Raw genomic sequence first — 19,648 nt, 5'->3', positions numbered from 1 at the left:
TTTGTGTGCGCTCCTCAGTAATGCAGGTGTAAATAAAATATGTTTTGCATAGTAATACTGTATTTTGTAGGATATATTCCCCTTATTATCAGACTTGCTATGTGCTAACAGTACGTACTATTGTCTGCTGCTCACAATTATTTATATTCACGTCCCCTTTGTTTGCATGTTCAGCCTTTAATTAGCGTATATTAGCATAATAAGCAACAAACCTAGCTACGTAAGGCCCGGCCAAACGATTGAAACACCGTCCAATATTGTTGAATCCAACATTGGCGGACGATGTTACACCATGTTGATCGAGGTGGCCAAACGAACGGAATGTGTGTCAAACAACACTTCGACTCAAGGGTCTGGGACCAAAATCTACCCAGACTCCCCAGAAAACAAACCCGCGCCATATTGGCTCCCCCACCCCCCCTCCCCACTCAAAAAAAAAAAAAAAAAAAAAAAAAGATGGCGCGAGACCCATCGACCTCCGCGTCGGAACATCTTCTCGGTTTTCCTGGTCTTACAGTTTCACTTACTCCTTTGCCATTTCTCGTCATTGAGAGATTCATAAGTTTGTTCGTTCGCCATAGTCAGTGTAGCTTCGCACGTTGCCGCGCGAAGCAAACAAAAATAACCATGGCTACAGATACCCGCAAATTCAGCTTAGTGGTCATGCGCGCATTCAACAATGTTGAACACAGTGGGCAAACGAATGCAACATTGTTGTCCACACCTGAGACCAAAAGATATGTTGCACGATGTTGAAGACGATGTTTGATGGAAAATAAACTTCGTTCAACATCATCCAACACCATGCACGGCAACATCGTGCAACATGGTGGCCAAACGAGTGCAACATGTTGGATTCAACAATGTTGGACGATGTTACATCAACATGTTGCATCCGTATGGCCGGGGCTTTTTGTATACATTTTGCAACTCACACTCTATTCACGCTTACCGTTTTTGGAAGAGCTAGGATTGGTATGACAGCGGTGCATGCATAATTAATGTATGGGACTTTGAGGAAATCTTTCCAACTTAAAACTCATTGAAAATTTCAGAGTGAGATGCTAAAAAGTGTTTGAGAAATGAACTTTAAAATCATCAAGATTTTACAAAGAATATATGTCTCGCCAGCAGCCATACATTCTGTGCAATTTGACGCTTTTTGAATGTACTTAATACATGTCACTCAATTTTGAGCCTACAAACACTGAACAGTTGTAGTTGGCTACTACATGGGCTCGAGGCCCTTGCATGACGTCGAGGCGAGTGGTCAGCCAGTCCAAGATGGCGCCCAAACCCTGAAACCGCACAGCATTCAGAAAGAATCGACATGAATAATATGCGTTCTCCTAACGTCGAACGCAATAAACACCATAATTTTAACCGTGTTTGAACCACTGTAAGATTTTAAATAGAGAACAATACGTGGGCGAGGGGTAGATATGGAATTTGTGTCCGACTGTTTGACTCGTTACCCGCGAAAGAGTGACATATCAAGTTTTATTATATAAACAACAGTAAAATACCAGGTGAGCTTTCGCGCGAAAACGTGATATCTTCACACGTGAAGATAACACGTTACTTTCACACGTGAAAATAACACCGTTACTATGATTACATAATAAATCGCGCCTTTCGCAGCGAAAATGAAATGGTTTGGTATTTTATTGGTGTTTATATAATAAATAGAATATTACATGGCCGCTTGAAGATACAAAATTTCTCTTCTCGTGTTGAAAAATATTTCACTCGTTCGCTGCGCTCACTCGTGAAATATTTTTCAACACTCGAAGAGAAATTTCGTATCTCCGCGCGGTCATGTAATATCCTCTATTTATTTGATCGATCATTGGATAATTTTGATTGGCTTAGCGACCATGGAATATCAACCATTATCATGTCCCAGAAATAGCGGCTGTTGAATTATCTATCTTGTAAAATGAAAGCAGCATGATCTAGTAATAATTTTTGGTTGATTTTTAATAAAATTATTTCGGTCGCGCTTGTTGGATATGAGATGATAATAACCAACGAGGCGCCTCCGGGCTAACATCTCGTATCCAACGCTCGTTCGTAGACTAATTATTTTTAAAAACTGACTCATTATTTACAGAGTTTTGATTGGTTTATTGGCCTTGGTATATGAGCCATTATACCATGCCCCACAAATATAGGAAGAGTACTCGTCAGGGTGAAAAGATCTACAAGATTTAGCGATTTCTCGTGGTTTTTTTTAATAAAAAAATTATTCTACTCGCGCTTGTTGCATACGAGACAACAAGGCGCCCAGTGCCCAGTTGGCTATCTTTCGTCTTGTATTCAACATACGCTCGTAGACTAAACGAAAAGTAAAATTCTGTATCTCCAAGCAACCATGTATTATTGTCTTTATTACACTACAGAAACAATTCTATTTCACAAGCTTGATGTAAAGGCGATGAACAAAAAGCCTAAAGGCAAAAGTTAACAAAAAACTTGTATTTAACACAATCTAATGCAACGCTTAACTCACCAGCCCTTTTTTTGTTGAGGTAAGCGTCTAATTCTGACAGTTGTTTTGTTTCGTTTTCATTTGACAAAAACGACCTCATTAATCCCACTGATCGCTACGCCGTCTTTCGCTTAGTACCTTCGTTGGCTTCATCTTCGACAAATCCATCTTCGACATCTTCGTCGGTGAAAGACACGAATATTTCACTGGCGATATTTTAGGGCTATTTTCTTGGGATATATTATTCGCTGCCATCGTCCCCTGCCTGGCGATAAATTCTTTTCTTTCAAAAGGACTCTGTAAGCCACTTCTCGAACACTTTTGAAATGCATACTTGCATTAATAAACAACTATCAACACTAGTCCAGTTTGGTTGAGAATTACTTTACAAATGCGCGCAAACTATTAATGGCTGTCTATAATAACGGATGGCCGGGAATGAACTGGGTCACAACACGGATGAAAATTCGGCTGGGCCAAGTTTTTCTTTTTCTTTTTGTGGGTAGTACACCGTGTAGTGCTCTACCGACTACGTCGTCAGGCATTTAAGAGTGATTGAGTGATTGAGTGAGTGAGTGAGTGAGTGAGTGAGTGAGTGAGTGAGTGAGTGAGTGAGTGAGTGAGTGAGTGAGTGATGTTAGTGAGTGAGTGAGTGAGTGAGTGATTGAGTGAACAAACAAGTCCGCAGCGCGTCCACAGCACTGCCCACCTATTTTTTTCTAAGTTTTGCTGTTGTGTCGCTGAACCACTAGATTAAAATTAATCATGGCCTGTTTCCCCTTCAGGAATTCTCGTACGTAACATTGCAATGTTCGTGTTCAACGAGTATTTTTGTTAAATACGAACGAAAAATCCACGTCATGATGTTGGAATAGTTAGCGCAAAAATAATAATAAAAAAAAATCAGACAAATTATCGAGACAGAGCCCGTCTTAACCTTTAATCAAGAGCCAATTTCTCCTTACAATATTGATACATAACTAACACATTGAGGTGACAAGAATAAAGGAAAAGATCGTGAAAGAGAAATTTCATCGATGTTTAAATAACTTCTCTCGACTACCACTATAAGAAATAAGTACAAACCACTGGGGAGAATTTGCATGCTGATACTGAGGGTCAAACTTTAGTTGACTACCTAAAGTACGTCCAATTATTCTTCTCAAGGATTGTCTCCGCCATATTGGCGAGTGCAAAACGCGAGGAACTGAGTGCTTGTGTCGTAAATTAGGGAATATTATACCGAATACTTAATGTACAGTGTTAAATTTCAATTTTAGAACTTTGATTACTTGATGAAAAAAAAAAAAGACAATCAATTTTAACGACTGTGACTTATTTAGGAAGAAGTCGTGTTTTTAAGTCGCAATACTGTACCACTTTTTTGCGGACTTTTAGTAAAATTTCTGCTTCTTGATTCAGACGCACGAGTTACCTCTTCCTCTCACAATAACACCACTCAAGAGTGGGTCACTAAATTCTTTGGACAAGTTTTCCAAGTGAACAATTCATCTTTTTAAGAACCGAAATTTTCCCTGTAAACACTATTCTCGAGCCAGGGTTTGAACCTCTCGAAATTGGCGGAACACAACCCTAAAAAGATCTGTCACTACTGGGCCAATTTATAAAACTTTTACGCTTGTATTTCACAAGCTGGTCCCTCGCTTTAACGTGCGAACACAGGAAAGTAAATAATAAAGAGTTCAAAATCGCCTTCATTTATCCTCCTTAAAGACTTCTAACAACACTTGTTGAAATCTCAGTTTTCTGCATGCGTGTGCAATCCGCCGTAAGGAAAAACATGTCGGCTGTACATTTTACCACAATACCTTGAGAACCTAACACAGCCAATAGGCACACAAAAAGCCATATTTTTTGAGAAATTCGTCTCTATACTAACAACATTTTATATGCTGGGTTTGAAGTTTGAAGAACTTTTCTGTGCCTTTCTGTGAGCGATTTTAGGGTTTTGTACGCCAAGACTTGTGGGTAATAGTACCAGCCGCCATCTTGTTCGGTAACGTGGACTACAAAGGCATAGTTTGTTAGCCACTACTAAATTGGCCCCTGGATATTTACAATTAGCAATTATGTTATGAGCTAGATATTTATATCGCGTGATAGCTGATAAGGGCGCAGCCCGAATCAGCTATCGTGCATAGAAATCGAGAGCGAATAATCTAATTGTTTTAGTATAAATCTACTAGTCGTGCAAAACTAAACAAGTAAATTATCTATATCCTCATCGCAGACACTTCGAAAACGCGATGAAGCAGTCGCCATTTTGTTGAAAACCGCTACTCACTATCTATCACAGAGTAGATAGCGAGTAGCGTAGCCAATCAGAGAACGGCATTCGTGATAGAACACTAGTAGATTTATACTAATTACATTTATAACTCGCTAAACCTCTTAAATCGTATTGCTTAAACCTAGCTGACAGCGTCGTTAATTATGAATAAACATATCTAGTTTATGATAGTCAACTATCTGTTCATTTTTGATAAATAATTTAACATGTTGTTATGGTCTAATTATCCGACCAAAAAATTAAACAAGTTGACTAATTGTAACATCATTATTACATCCACAGTAATGTATTTCTCGCATTTACGAGCAATAAAATTCTCCCTTTGTCTGGCAAAATTATTTGGGCTAATAGTAGTAAATAATGGAATCCCTTTTACATAAAATACGATAATAAATAAGATTTATTTACTTCAGGAAAGTATTTTCAGAGGGAAACAAATTCTTGCATCATTTTCACATCCAAAATAATGTTGCATTCACGATGAAATAAAATCTTTCCTTTGTCCATAACATTTTTCTATTATTCCGTCTAAATGAATTGACGAAATTATTTAAGTTAAAAGAAGTAAAATAAAATAAATAAGATTTCTTTATTTAAGAAAAACGTTGTTCAACGGGAAAAACCAATTCCGCAAGCAAATTGTTATTTAAGTATTAAAGCTAAAAAGAAAACGCCAGTCGTTGAACGTGGCGTTTCGATGACTAAATACAGTCATTTATAAGTAAATGACGGAATAAATTCTACTAAATTACCATAAATATAATTTACTCTTTTAAATAAGCAATGGCAATTTTCAAATGGTACCAAAATGTTAAATGAGCTAAACACTTTTTTGAACATAAAAAAGCTAAGGCGTGTGATGATTGTCCCTTCCTGTGGATATTACTGAAAATCCACAGGTCAAATTATGTGATGAACACTGCGGTTATTTAACGTCCACGTCGTCAATGTTTAATGAGATAAACTGTATGCTCGTGCGTGATACAGATGCCACGAGGGTGGTTTCCTCTAAACGCATCACTCCGTTGACTCGGGCCAGAGAGGGAAATAAAACTGATGTCCACCGGTATATCACACATCCCACGTGTCATCAGAAGAGTCTGTCGAGGTGCGTACATCCGCTGACCCTTGCACACTGCTACTGCTTTCACCCTCCTGTTAAGGTATAAATTATTTGAAACCTTGTCAGAAACCTTAAGCTACAGATAATGACTGCTAGCGGATAAAATTTGAATTACAGTTTGTTAAAGGGAACTAAATAGAGTACTAAAGTGTGAAATTATGGGATTTATTAAGATGTTCGCAAAGAGCATGACGAATAATGCCTACTTGACAAAAATTAGCATCTTATTGCAATTTGGGAGTGAGATATTGGGACTTTCACGCTCCGATGACTCCATACAAATTCTTCTAATTTTGTCTCTCTTCTAAACGTTAGTAGGCATTTTTCCTCATGCTATTTCAAATACCGTGCAGCATGAAAATTTTGCGGGTTCTAATTTTTGCGGATTTTGCGGATTGACCTCGATCCGCAAAAATTAGTTTCCGCAGAAAGAAAAACCCCGCAAAATAAAACGCGGCAAAACATAACTCCCTTCAGTCAAATTAAAAACTTCGCCTGTAATAGACTTGTGCCACTGGGGCTTTTTAAATCGGACTTGAACAAAAACATTAACATGATTTTCCATTGGAAAAGGCAACCAGAGCTTAGATACAAACGGTAGTCTTTATCGCAAACAAAACAATGTGTAAAGAACAGAAAATGTCAAGTGTACAGCAATTCAGTACATTAGATTAGCACGAATGGGGTCATCTGAAGGGAACACCATTTGCTAAGGTGTTTGCGATGCCAGATTTTTGACATCCATTCTCGATGATTGCGGGGTTTTCCTGCTACTTAAACAATGAATCGCAAAAATTAGTTTCCACCAGAAATTTCAGTCATCTCGAGTCGCAAAAATTTGTTCCCGCAAACCACAAAATATCGCTAATCCGCAAAATTTTCATGCTACACGATATCTCAACAAATCACAATTTCGGAAATTTAGTTTTTGTGACGTCATCATTTTAGTACTCTATTGGCGTTAAATCGATCAGCTCAACGGCTGACGTTATGTACGACAGCGCGTTAAGGAAGCCTGGAAACAAAGCAGGATAAAATGAAATACACATTCAATGGTTCACGAAAACAAAAAGCGAGTACAATGTCATACCTTTTGATTTCCGTAGGTAAGCGACGAGGCTAGTTGACAATCTTTGTGCCACGAGTCGATCAACTCCCAGAACTTCTTTTGATTAGCAATGAACGTATTGTTCTGATAAAAAAAAAAAAAACAAGAAAACAAAACAAAACAATTCAACAAATGATGCTTCTATGAAGCGCTTTTGTTGTGATCCTTTCATATTTGGTTTAATTAATCCATCTAAACCTTCAAACAAGGCCAATATCTCCCAACTGACAGAAAAACTTGCATGTAAGTCAAGTTAAATTAATTTTCTTTAGCACCTCAAAAGAAACATTCGACAGGGATAATCCCAGCATTACGCAGGATGCATTCACATGTGTATCTAGGAAACCACCTATTTGCGCACCAGTCTCCCAGTAGCTTAGTAAGTAACCCATCCGAACGGTGTACGAAAGGTCACGAGCCATCTCAAGGAACATTCTTCCCTGCGAGTTTCTAAAAAGTCTGTTTTTTCTTGCCTCCGGGACGCTGATGCAAGCGGTCAAATTTGTAGTTTAAGGTCTTATTTGCCTATGTATATTTCCATATTTCCATATTGTTTGCTGCACATGGGTTAATACCAGCTGTGATTTTTAAGTCTAAGCTGATTTACTTTTGCAGCTTAAATGAAACTATCGTCGTCATCATCATTATCATTATCATCATCATCATCGTCATCGTCATCGTCATCGTCAACGTCATCGTCATCGTCATCATTACTGAAACGGTAAGCTGTTCCAGTCCCTTGCGGCCGAGTGTTCAATTCTAGTAGGGGACTCAGAGTTTTTTCGTTTGCCTTGTGCTCGTGACATGATGAACATTACATCTCCCTAAGAGTCGACTCTGTATTCACTTCTCAACGTGAAGTGTATTACAGCACTTGTTGTTTGTGTGGTTACTGAGAAAAAAAAATACTGACAGAATGAAAATCTTCCTACCTCTTGCTGTAGAATCTTTATCTTCTTACTTTGCTGTGCTACCTTTTGACGCAGCTAAACAGGAAAAAAACAAAACAATAGGACAATTGAATGAGACGGTTTATTTACAGACACAGTAAATACGCGTCTTGGTTGGCCCATACATCAACACAATTAGCTCATACTCTCTGAGTAGTGATGTCGACACTACACGACCACTAAGTTTTGTATTGGGAGTGCTGTTGCCTTGATGAACTTCTTTCTCCCAGCAAAAGGCAAAAATATTCGCTGTTTACCTTGGAGTTCTCTTGCTGTAGCTGCAGCAGAAGGGCTTTTATATCTTCTTCGTCGCCTGAAATGACATCAAGACAAAATAAGGTCACACCATGTTGCAAAAAAAAAAAAATAAAAAAAAAATAAACGGAGAAGCCAATTGTCATGAAAATTATTTCACTTTAGCCTTGCAATCTAAGACCATGTTCACACGGGACCGGTTCCAAATGCATCCAGTCCAAACATTGGACTGGATGCAGTGTTTACACGAGACCTGGGGCTGGTTGTTCGAAAGCTGATTAACGCTAGTCCACGATTAAAAGTTAACCGAGGTTTTCATCTCGCTCACTATAGTGGTTTTCAAAAGTTAATTTTAAGCTAATGCTAAAGACAATTCCAAGTCAAAAATTTGAGGGACAAAATTCTTTGGAAGAATCTTTTACTCGAGTCAAAGTTCCATTAATCCTAGATTAATTTAATCGGGCTTTGAACAACTGAGCCCTGCTATCCCGTACCAGCTATCCCTTCTTAATCATGTCTGATTTTCGGACCTGTCCAATTTTGGAACCAGCACGGTGTAAACGTTAAACACCTAGACCGGTTCGTTTTGCTAAATACTGTGCAATTTAGGCCTGGATACTAGTTAAACTTACCACGTACTGGGTGTGGCTTTGATTAATTTAATTTAACCCACGAGAGTGCAGAAAACAGCTTACTACTCACAGCGATTACATGACAAGGCATATCGCCAGGGTTCAACTACCTTTACGCAACTAACCATCCTTAAAACAGCGGAAGCATCAAAACAGAGGACAAGGGTACATAAAAATGCTCTTTGAAAGTTGCTTCTTGCTTTCTGTGCCGATTTATTATAAAAAACAACTGACTTGCTCACGTTAATCCAGTACCGGACCATTCACGTGTAAACAGATCTAGATCCAGACTGGTACATTTGAGACTGGCCCCGTGTGAACATAGCCCTACTGTTAGCAACATATAAAGGAAACCCGGTTCTTACTTGGCTCAAGGTCGCATTGAACTGCTACAGATGATACAGAGGATTCACTGAAACACGAAAAGAATCACAAAACTTCAGATAAAGTAAAAACGATTTACAGGGACTAAAATATCACAAGGTCTCGAAATATAATATCTTAAAAAATTTGCTACAAAATTATGGAGCCGTTGATGTCTCAACAGCAGGCGCACAATTTAAGAGAATCATCAAACGAGTTCCAGATTTTAACAGTCCTGTATAAACAAGTCCTCTGCCCACTAGGCTCTTTAAAGAGTTTCCAAACGTTTCTCATTTGACAAATGGTTTATGAAATATAAATTTAAAAGGGTTAGTTTCTGCAGGGTTTTTAAGGGTTTTAAGGTAGCTTAAAAACGTTTCCAAATGATTGAAAACCACCGATCTAAAATGTTTGTAAACGTTGCGGACGAAAGATATATAGAGTGAACTATTTACTTGCTCTTTGGCGAGGGCGATGCCTGGCCATCCATGGGAATATATTCGGCATCACGGAGCTCCTACAAAGTAAACGAAGACGACTAAGATAAGTCCGAGGACAAACGAAAATAAAATGATAACTAAACCACCTTGGAGAAACAAAATTAAAGAAAACAAAGTATAAGAGAGATTAAGAATCGCGTTTACCACAAACGGCAAACGTGAGATTCGCGTTTATATTATCTTGCAAAAATTAGTTCACAGACGAAAATAGTGTAAAATAATTCTGACCTTTGATGTTAACACAAAACTACTCAATTTTACTGAGAAACTGAAAACAGCGAGTGGCAAATATAGGATAAACATGGTCACGTCGTCATTTCCGCTCTTTTGTCACCAAGGCATTAGAGAGTTACGCCAAACGGAAAAAATGACCACGTGACCATGTTTATCCTACATTTGCCACTCGCTGTTTTCAGTTTCTCAGTAAAATTGAGTGGTTTCGGTATCAAACGCCAGAATAATCTTGCACTATTCTCATCTATGTACTTATTTTATGAAGAAAACAAACGCAAATCTAACGTTTGCGGTTTGCCGTGAACGCCATTTTAAATCTCAACTAATGTTAGAATATAAACGAATACAGTCCTAGGTTGGTAGTGTAACCAGGTAATCAAGCTTCAGAGCTCTGGCTCTTCAGTTTGCTGAGTTACTGAATCAACCAGGCTTGTGTTCTGCACAGGCGCTACCATGCACCCCCGCTGTCGTTCCCAGGGTCTCTCCTGTTTTTTCTCCCTCTCAACCCAGGGGACAAGAGGAAAATGGGAGCGAGATTGACTTGTTAGATCCCGCAGGTTTTAAAGGGGCACTGACACGGAGATTTTGTTGTGTGTTGGCCAAAACTTCTGAAATATTTGACAAAGAACTCCTTCTTGAACGTAAAATCGCACCAAGAGGAAAATATGAAAAGACTTCTTAATACGTTTTTAGCAATTTCTCCAAAACTCACAGAAGGAACTTGGAAAAAACTGGTTGCAATCCATTTCCACCCTAGCCATCTGCAGACAAAAATTAATGATACTAGTTTCTGTGCCCTAGTAAGGTTATTTTTAACAAAACTAAACCATTTTTATAATGTCCCCATCAATACAAATGCGATTTTTCGCTATTTAAAGTGATACTAAAACTAGGAGCACTGCCTTTTTAACTCCTTTCCAGGCACACCAGGCTAGCCAGGTTTGCGTCTTTCTGTTACAGTAACAGATTTAATACATACGTTTTTCAGCCAGTCCGGTACACTGCTCTCGGAATTGGATAGAGGGCGTCCAGGATTGGACGAAGGGTTTCTGCCCGAGCTGTGTGAGCCCACTGATCCCATGGAAATGTACTCTGCCTGGTCAAGTTCCTGAAAGGGGAGGAAAAGTATGGTTAAAGAGTAGGTTCGCCGTATAATGGGATAATGTTAACCATTTACCGCGTCACCTGGCTTGTTTGCTTTATCTTCTACCGAGCCAAACCAACTAACAAACAAAGCTTTCTTCTGACATGCGACTTACATGTGTCCAATCAAATAGCTTGAACATTAGCGAAATTTACTGGAATCTATGACAGTTCATCAATTTCTCTTACTCTTGAACGTACTTAGGTCGACTCCTAAGTGTTTAAATTAGACTTCATTAGACTTCTTGAGTCTTCAAACACTCTCACAGCTTTGACTAACTCTATTAAGGCCGATTTAGACGGTACAACTTTTGCTTACGACTGTCGCATGCGATTTCTAGAACGCGCGCTGCTCGCGTCATCCAAAAAATTCGCACTCAACTCTCGTTACTCAACATTGCCTTTTCCTACGATTGTCGTCGGTAGCATTTTAAAACATTTTAAAATCTTACGACATTTTTTGTGACGTCCACGACAGTCTTAAGCGAGTTGTAGGTTTGATTTACACGAAACAATTTGTGTTGTAGGCCTGTCGTAATCTTGTCCCATGGGACAAAGTCGTACCGTGTAAATTGCCCTTTACGCTCTCATTTACTCGCGTGTTCCAAGGCATTGCTAACGCGTTGTCTCAACCGGGATTCAGACATACTGGAGACGAAAAAACCTTGTCATTTGCTTCATTACATTGGGGCAGGGAGAGGCATCATATATGGGCATTGAACTGAATGATCTAACGTTCACTTACATCTTGAAGCCACGCTGGCGGCAAGCTACTCTCTCCCAGACTCCTGGGGTCAGATCCAGACCCTGGGGCCCGAGGTGAGCGACCCACACCAGAGTCCTTTGTCAAATCACCGAACAGAACATTTCCATTGGCTGGTCCACTGTCATGATTAATGTCCAGTCTCATTGGGTCAGAAAACACCGAGTCTGATACACTGTTGTCGCCTGCTGCTAGAAAGAAGACGTTGTTAGAGGCAATCGAGTGTAAAAAAAGGAAAATGTAATTTGCTTACCCACGGAGTACCAGTGAGCTCTCAGGAACTCATCCACGGGTGGCTATGCGTTTTGCGTTACTACGCTTTGTGATTGGTTTAAAAGCTCGCGCCACCTTGTCAACCAATGACAAGTAAAACAAAACCAATCGCGTTTTCCCGCGCTTGGCGCCTGTTACGTTCATCTGCTTCGTATTGTGATTGGTTCATTCAGTTGTTTAAGTCTGTTGTGATTTGCCAGACTGAAAAATTGAGTTTTGGTTTTACGACGCTAAAATGAAAACCCTTTTTATAAAGGTCATCCGTTTTTCCCGTCCACGCTTAACCGATAAATCTCCTCCTTCAAAAATCATCATTTGGCAGCGTTTTAATAATCTCCCTTTTTAGAACGTCGTCGACCATCTAAGTTGGACAGAGAGCCTAGCGGTAGGACCAAAATCTTCGTTTTCAAAGGAAACAAGCAACGACAACGGTAACGGCAACGAAAACGTCCCTTGAACACGAAATAACTTCACTTTATTTGTGCTACTTCGCAATTATTTCAACTCATCCGACTTGTACAAAAACAGCGAACTACCCAGGAAACAAAATTGGTAGGCGTGACATTCGAGATAAGAAAGATAACGAAGAACTCGTATCCTCACATTCTCCACAAAACCCTGAATTTGCTCATTTCACGTTGTTAAAACGCAGATGCTGAGCGATTGTTTTTCCTCATTAAGTTACTCGTTTTGCGGCGTTGTCGTTGCCGTCGCCGTCATCGTTGTTTAAGCTCCCTTTTTAAAAAGACTAAGTACAGATACGTGTTGACGGCGGGTTCTAATTGAGCAAACAAGTCTTCTTACACGGCTGCGATTCCAACGATCGTCCTTGGGAGCCGCCACGTTTGACAGCCCGCGAACTAAGCACGCGCTCTGCCACGATTAGTGAATTCCAGTGTTTACAAGCTATGCATGACAGCACGTGCAGGGCGCCGAAGATTGGCCTGGGAACAGCTGTGCACGGAATTCCACCTTTAGCTCGCACGAGACTGTCCGTCAACACACCAAGCCGACCATTGTCACCCCTCCCCCATGAGTAGATCTGGTTATCTAAGGTAAAAAGAATAGTAAAACAATACATTACCATACCCAAGAAAAATAGGAAGATAAAATTTAAATTCAAGGACGATGCGTATTAATACAGAAGTATTTTTGCGCGGTTTATGGGCATGACTATGCGAGAAAAGCAGGTTTTAGCAAGTGCTATTGGAATCCAAAAAGAAAACTGGGGGTAGCCAAGCATTTTTTTTTTAGAAACAATTAAGTAATAATAATTCAAAACGTAGTAAAATACAAAGCAATGAATGGCGTTTCTTTCCATATTGAAGCTTTATTATCTCTGAAAAATGCATGGTTACCCCAATTTTCTTTTTGGATACCAAGAGCACTTGCTAAGTTCTACTTTCTCCGCATAGTTTTAAACCGCGCAAAAGTATCCATGTATTAGTAGGCACCACCCATAGGAAACCCGCGTATCTCAAGATGCGCAGAACGTATGCGCAGTAACAAAAGTAGGCAACGTCCTTAAAGCAAGGATAGATTTGAACCACAATATATACACTTGGGATGAGAAATATAAGAAGGAGTAAAGTTTCTTGTCCAAGGAAACAAAAATACCTGAAGTAGCCACCACAGTGAAGTCATCTCCACACGCCGCTTGTACAATTCGCTTACCAACCATTTCCCCTCCGACAACACAAGGCCCCGTACGGGGCTTGAAATCTCCCAGCCCAAGCTGACCGAACTTGTTCGATCCCACTGTTACAAGGCGACCGTACGCTGTGAAGAAGAAATAAAAGATAAAAGTTTTTTAGAAAGAATGAAACGTTTACCGTTTCACGAGCATGGGACAAAGAAAGTAGCAAATAGCGGTGCTTGCTCTTAGTAGCCCAGTGGTTAGTGCATCCCACTGCATGAATGGTCAGGGTTTCGTTTTCTGTCGAGAACTCAAGTTTTTCGTCGTTCCATGCTCGTAATCCGAGCTTAAAAGACTTCCTTCCCTTCTTCTATTTCTTCCTCCTTTCTTCCCTCCCTCCCTCCCCCTTTTTTCACTCAAATTACTAAAACTTCAGTAATAGGCCGCATAAATTCCCATTGCTGGTAATAGTGTATTCAATTTGGCCTATTTGTTGAAACATTCAGGCTACATCTTGTCGTTGACACCTTCCTGGACTCGGTTTTAAACTGCTACTACGGCAACGCCAAAACAAAGACAAAAAAAAAAAAAAAAAAAAAAAAAAAAAAAAAAAAAAAGAGAAAGAAAGAAGAAGTAGAAGAAAAAAGGATTTTGATCATTCTTCGCGATATCAAGGGGATAACTTACCATCTATTACAGCTGAATGCGATCTCCCAGCTGACACGGAAGTAATGCTGTATCTAAAAACACAAAAATGCGCAAGTCACGAAAGAACACACAGTCTTGCCAAGTATAAAAGTAAAGACAAAACCAGCTGATCAATTCCTTGCTCTACAAACACTCGTACAAAAACCCATGTTCTACAGGTTGGCTGACAGCACTCGAGCTGAACATGACAGACAGCCGGGACAGTAGATGAAAGGCTGTCAAAAATTGTACAGAAATAAAAGGAAAACTCAGGTTACGTGTCGTTTAAGACGAAACCGTCTTAACCACATGCTCATCTTCAGATAAAACACGTTTACTGCTTTCCTTTTGCGTAATTCTGCTTGCCTGCAAAGAAGCTCCATCGTTTAGGTTTCGAGGGAGTGTATAATATGAAAGTGACAGGGCCGCGACTCACATGAGCCATCGAGTGGAAAATGATTGAAGCGTGCTTTTCTCTTGAAATTCGCGGAAGGAAAGGCGAATTGCTGAAAGCACGATAGGCCGAAATCGTTGAGCCTCACGTGTATGGTGGCCTCACCTGCTAAACAGCGCAGACAATATGGAATGTTTGATTGCAACCACTTAGGTTAGCGTATTCGTTTGAGATCGCAAACTTTTCTTTGCGTTTTCGTTCACACGAATACGCTTCGAAAACGCAAACTTTGAAAGCATTCTCCAATGTGTAACTTTGTGTAAACCCACAAGTGTAGTCGGCAAAACGACTTATCGTGTGGACATGGGCTAAAGACTAGTGTAGCAGTTATACTTGTTTTACTACTCACTTGTTAAGAGGCATAATAGGTTTTGGGCTGGTGACGTACGGAAAATGTCCTGTGGTAGACTGAAAATAAAGAAGCATTAAATACATAGTATGTCACAGACGGATTGAAACGCTTTACGAATAGTACAAAAAAAAGTTAATGTCACTTTCATAATCAAGTGCAGGGTGTGTCATTACTTGACACTGTCTAGGATCATTTACACGTGAACTTTTTACTAATTCGATTTAGTGGCGATTTAAAGAGCGACTGCAATTTGCCCATGTAAACTACAGCACTCTCACCTGAATAATCACAAGTTGGACCAACTACCATTTAAGGTTGCGTTCGACTGAACCTATTCCGGAATAGGAATACATACAATGACGACAAGAAATCCTTCATAAGAGGTTTTTGGAGTTACTGGAGTACAACATGGCTCTTAAATATCACGTGTCAGCGCCTGTTTGTAAAAATGTTTTCCCAAATTTACTTAAAAAGAGAAATCTAACAGCTATTCCTCTTCTTTTTCTTATTCCGAAATACGGTCAATCGAACGCCACCGAAGATTCCAGTTGAACCCAGTTTTTCAAAGTAATGTTACCGTAAGCTAACCCACCACAAATTTCAAATTTCAGTAAAGAACGTACATTGCTGCAGATTGATCTTCTCCTACATTTTACCTTAAAGTAGAAATTAGAAATAAAAACGCTTTTGAATAGAATAAACCAATCCTTTTCTTCACACGAGGTTAATCGTCTCTTGAACAACCTGTCTTGGGGATCAAATCAGTTTAATATGTAAGATTCCACAGAATACTTGATGAACTACAACACAAACCTTAATTTGTCTTTTCCTTAACGACTGCGGCGTATCAATTCCGAGTTGGTTCTCATCGTTGTTTCCAAACCCGAGCAGACGTCCAGTTGAGGTCAACAAGAAAGTAAAATCAGAACCACAGCATATAGACGCTACTTTACACTGCAGAGGAACATCAACCTAGAACAAAACAGCACAGTAAACTTCATCCACTACACATGCTCCCATACATTTGGACCTAAGCCAACGCTAATTAAAGTCACTTCGTCAAGCCATTAGGGAGTTAAGCAACGACGACGGCAACGACAATGAAAACGTCACCTGAAAATATATCTCCAATTCACTTGTGCTACTTCGCGATTATTTTAACTCGCTCAACTTTTACAAAAATGGAGAACTATCCAGGAACTAAATTGATAGGAGTGGCGTACAAGTTAAGAAAGAAAATGAAAAATTCACCGTCGTGCCTTCACGTTTTCCACAAAACCTTAAATGTGGTCATTTCTCGTTGTTGTTTTGCAGAGGACGGCAGAGAAATGTACCACAATGTAAAACGCACGTGCAAAGCGATTGTTTTTGCTCATTAAACCTATTGTTTTGAGGCGTTTTCGTTGCCGTCGCCGTCGTCGTTGCTTTTTAAACGACAACGACGACGGCTACGGCAGTAAAAACGTCACTGTTAAAATGAATTCGCGTTTTTCCAAACGACGTGGCGATTATTCCAACTCGCTTTAAATGTCAAATGTAGGTGAAATTTCCTGGAGCTGAATTCTTGGAGACCGCACCCAATGTTAACAAGAGAAAGAAACATACGTCCTCCACAAGACGTCCCATCAGGAAATTTCACGTCCCAGTCGTGCAGTGACGGCAAGGAAATGTACCAAACAAGTGTAAGGCACGTGAAGAGTTGTTTTGGTGATAAAGCCTATTGGTTTTTCGACGTTGACGGTTCCCCTTTCCGTCGCCGTCGTCGTTGCCAAAGCTCCCTAAAAGCAGGGACGACGACGACGTCAACGAACACGTAACTTAAAATGAAATTCGCGTTCTCTGAATAACTTCGCGATAATTCCAACACATTTAGGGCGCGTTTTTTTATTCACAATTCTGGAATGAGAATGGACAGAATGTAAAATGCGCGCGTTTTTCTATTCCGCATTCCTATTTCGGAATGGACAGAATGCCATTCCATCCATTCTGCTCCCAGGGGCAGAATGAACAGAATGTTGCGAATGAAAATCCAAGATGGCGGACGGCGAGATGAGCGATGCGGATTCAAATACTTCAGGTCTCTACAAGGGAAAAAATCAGGTTACACTTTTGGACAAAATGAAACATTGTTTCTAATTCCATTGTACCAAAAGTACCAGGAAAATTGCTGCGATAACAGCTGCAATGGCAGCCTCTTCGTCGGCCGCCATATTTGTTACGCAATGTTTACTCGCCCAGGACCGTACCGACGGGGTTTTTTTTTATGCAGACAATCCGAATTATTCCTAGCATTCCGTACCAACCATTCTTATTCCAGAATTGTGGATAAAAAAAAAACGCGCCCTTAGTTTGTGTAATGTGGCTGAATAATGCAGGAGTTAGAGTCGTAGGGGCGGCTTTAAAGTTCAGAAAGAGAAAGGAGAATTAATCATGCCTTCACGTTTTCCATAAAACCTTAAATCTCGTTTTTTACGGCAACGAAAACGTCACCTGAAAATATAACATTATTTCATTTGTGCTACTTCGCGATTATTTCAACTCGCTCGACTTCTACAGAAACGGCCAACTACCCAGGAACCAAATTGGTAGCAGTGGCGTTCAAGTTAAGATAGAAAATGAAAAATTCACCGTCGTGTGCTCACGTTCTCCAAAAAACCTGAATTTGGTCACTTCACGTTTCTGTTTTGCAGAGGACAGCAAAGAAATGTACCAAAATGTAAGACGCACGTGCAGAGCCATTGTTTTTGCTCATTAAACCTATTGTTTTGTGGCGTTGTCGCCGTTGCTTAAGATCCCTACTTTCCTTGCGATAAAATCTTCATGCGGGACATCAAATACGTGAACAAATTTTGTCTGTGAGACCGCGCTATGATAATATTGTTACCTTCTGTGGTGCTGCGCAGTCATCTTCATTTCCTAGGCCCAAACGACCTGCGTAGAAAGATAAAAATGAGGTTCAAAGCATTAGTTAAATTTTTCTTTCTCACAGCATTAAACATTGAGTGTAGTAACGTTCTAAAATTGTAAATCTCACCATACTCTCCACATCCCCAAGAGTAAACTTCTTTTGAAACTGTACAGGAAAGAAAAAAGTTAAAAATAATAAAATAATTAATAATAAGTGCATGCAAAGGGCACATCATATCACAGGAGGTGCACCATTAATACAACAACATGTCTCACGCCGCCCACATAAAAGTGCTACAAGTAGCATAGGGTGTAAAGGGTAGGAGGAGGGCGTTCCCAAAACACTTGCCTATACTACTAACAATGCACAAGTTACTCACCTGTTAGTGCAACAATATGACATTCTCCACACTCTACTTGTGCCACAGGATTCTCAGCGAAGAATTCCACTCTGTACGGAGTGGTGACTTCTTCTTCCAGTTCATTGTTACAGCCGATACAACCCCAGTAGTCTGATCCAAATGTGTACAACACACCATCCTCTGTTGACAAAACACACATAGCATGCATCAGCCATTTTGGAGCTCACATGGCTTACACGGCGAACTTATAAGTTCCAAACTCATGCTGTAAAACTCAAACGACCCGGCACACCCATGCTTTCACGCCAAACCACCCCAAAAAATTAAAATAAAATTACGGTATTGCTCAATCCAACTTTTAAAGCAATTCTCATTATATCGTTTAAAGTGAAAACAGACTCGTAATAAGATCCCATGAAACCTTGTTCGATCACGCTCTTTCATTTACATCAAAACTCGATTTGATATTTCCCAGTAAATTTAGCCGGAACTTTCATAAAATTTGACTCCTCTGTGTCCGCCCCGTGTACCTGCACGTTACAGCACCATTATTAAATCCCAAAAACAACCCGTGTAAGACGGCACGAAAGTGGCGTGTTGGGTGCACCTCGCTGATTGGTCAGGAAAAACCAAGCTTGAGACCAATCAGAGGCGGGAAATACAAAACGTTTTTTAGAACTTGTCTGATCTGTCTGCTTTTCTACCCGCCGTATCGTCTTGCCGTACGGATTTCTCCTCCGGATTTCTCCCCTGAAATGTTTGTCTTGTCTCCGTTTTCTGTCCTCGGGTCTCCGAGGTTGATCAACAGACAAAAGCAGGCCATCAGATCACAGTCTTCCCAGCATTTATTACTGTTACGAGCCGTTTTGTTCACCCGACCAGATCATTTTAAACTGGACACAAAATGGAAACCTGTACTGTCAAATAGAACGTTTTTCTCTGTATTCTGTTAACTTTATCCGATGTATTCCGTTTGAAAATTGTGGTGACTAGATTATTTGACATTTTATAATGGCCTCTGTACACGTTTCTGCTTTCTTTGTTTTATCAACCAATCATATCTCAGCTTTTCATTAGTGTCATTTCAAATATTGTAACTGTTTA

At 39.9% G+C, this 19,648-nt stretch overlaps 1 protein-coding gene across 4 annotated transcripts in view; it reads right to left on the bottom strand.

Moving 5' to 3' along the window:
- Positions 1-3,403: 3,403 nt before the first annotated feature.
- Positions 3,404-19,648, bottom strand: part of LOC146467188 (serine/threonine-protein kinase Nek9-like) — a 33,112-nt gene continuing 16,867 nt past the window's right edge. Inside the window, exons 15-30 of one of the 4 annotated variants that reach the window (XM_085125984.1) lie at positions 18,563-18,724; positions 18,310-18,348; positions 18,160-18,206; positions 16,089-16,247; positions 15,273-15,331; positions 14,470-14,522; positions 13,764-13,925; positions 12,951-13,196; positions 11,856-12,064; positions 10,947-11,075; positions 9,689-9,750; positions 9,236-9,282; positions 8,241-8,296; positions 7,966-8,019; positions 7,016-7,117; positions 3,404-5,960 (exon numbers count right to left, since the gene is read on the bottom strand). In XM_085125984.1, coding sequence (XP_084982110.1) covers positions 5,874-5,960; positions 7,016-7,117; positions 7,966-8,019; positions 8,241-8,296; positions 9,236-9,282; positions 9,689-9,750; positions 10,947-11,075; positions 11,856-12,064; positions 12,951-13,196; positions 13,764-13,925; positions 14,470-14,522; positions 15,273-15,331; positions 16,089-16,247; positions 18,160-18,206; positions 18,310-18,348; positions 18,563-18,724 — 1,673 coding nt within the window. In that variant the 3' untranslated portion in view covers positions 3,404-5,873. The remainder of the gene's footprint in view (positions 5,961-7,015; positions 7,118-7,965; positions 8,020-8,240; positions 8,297-9,235; positions 9,283-9,688; positions 9,751-10,946; positions 11,076-11,855; positions 12,065-12,950; positions 13,197-13,763; positions 13,926-14,469; positions 14,523-15,272; positions 15,332-16,088; positions 16,248-18,159; positions 18,207-18,309; positions 18,349-18,562; positions 18,725-19,648) is intronic. The other 3 variants (XM_085125986.1, XM_085125985.1, XM_085125987.1) reach the window with 3 other exon arrangements.

Source organism: Pavona decussata, unplaced genomic scaffold (assembly GCF_977016875.1).
Source record: "Pavona decussata unplaced genomic scaffold, jaPavDecu1.1 SCAFFOLD_137, whole genome shotgun sequence".
NCBI classification, from domain to species: domain Eukaryota; kingdom Metazoa; phylum Cnidaria; class Anthozoa; order Scleractinia; family Agariciidae; genus Pavona; species Pavona decussata.
The sequence above is the reverse complement of the archived record's forward strand: the minus strand, read 5'-3'. Positions and strand labels throughout refer to the sequence as shown.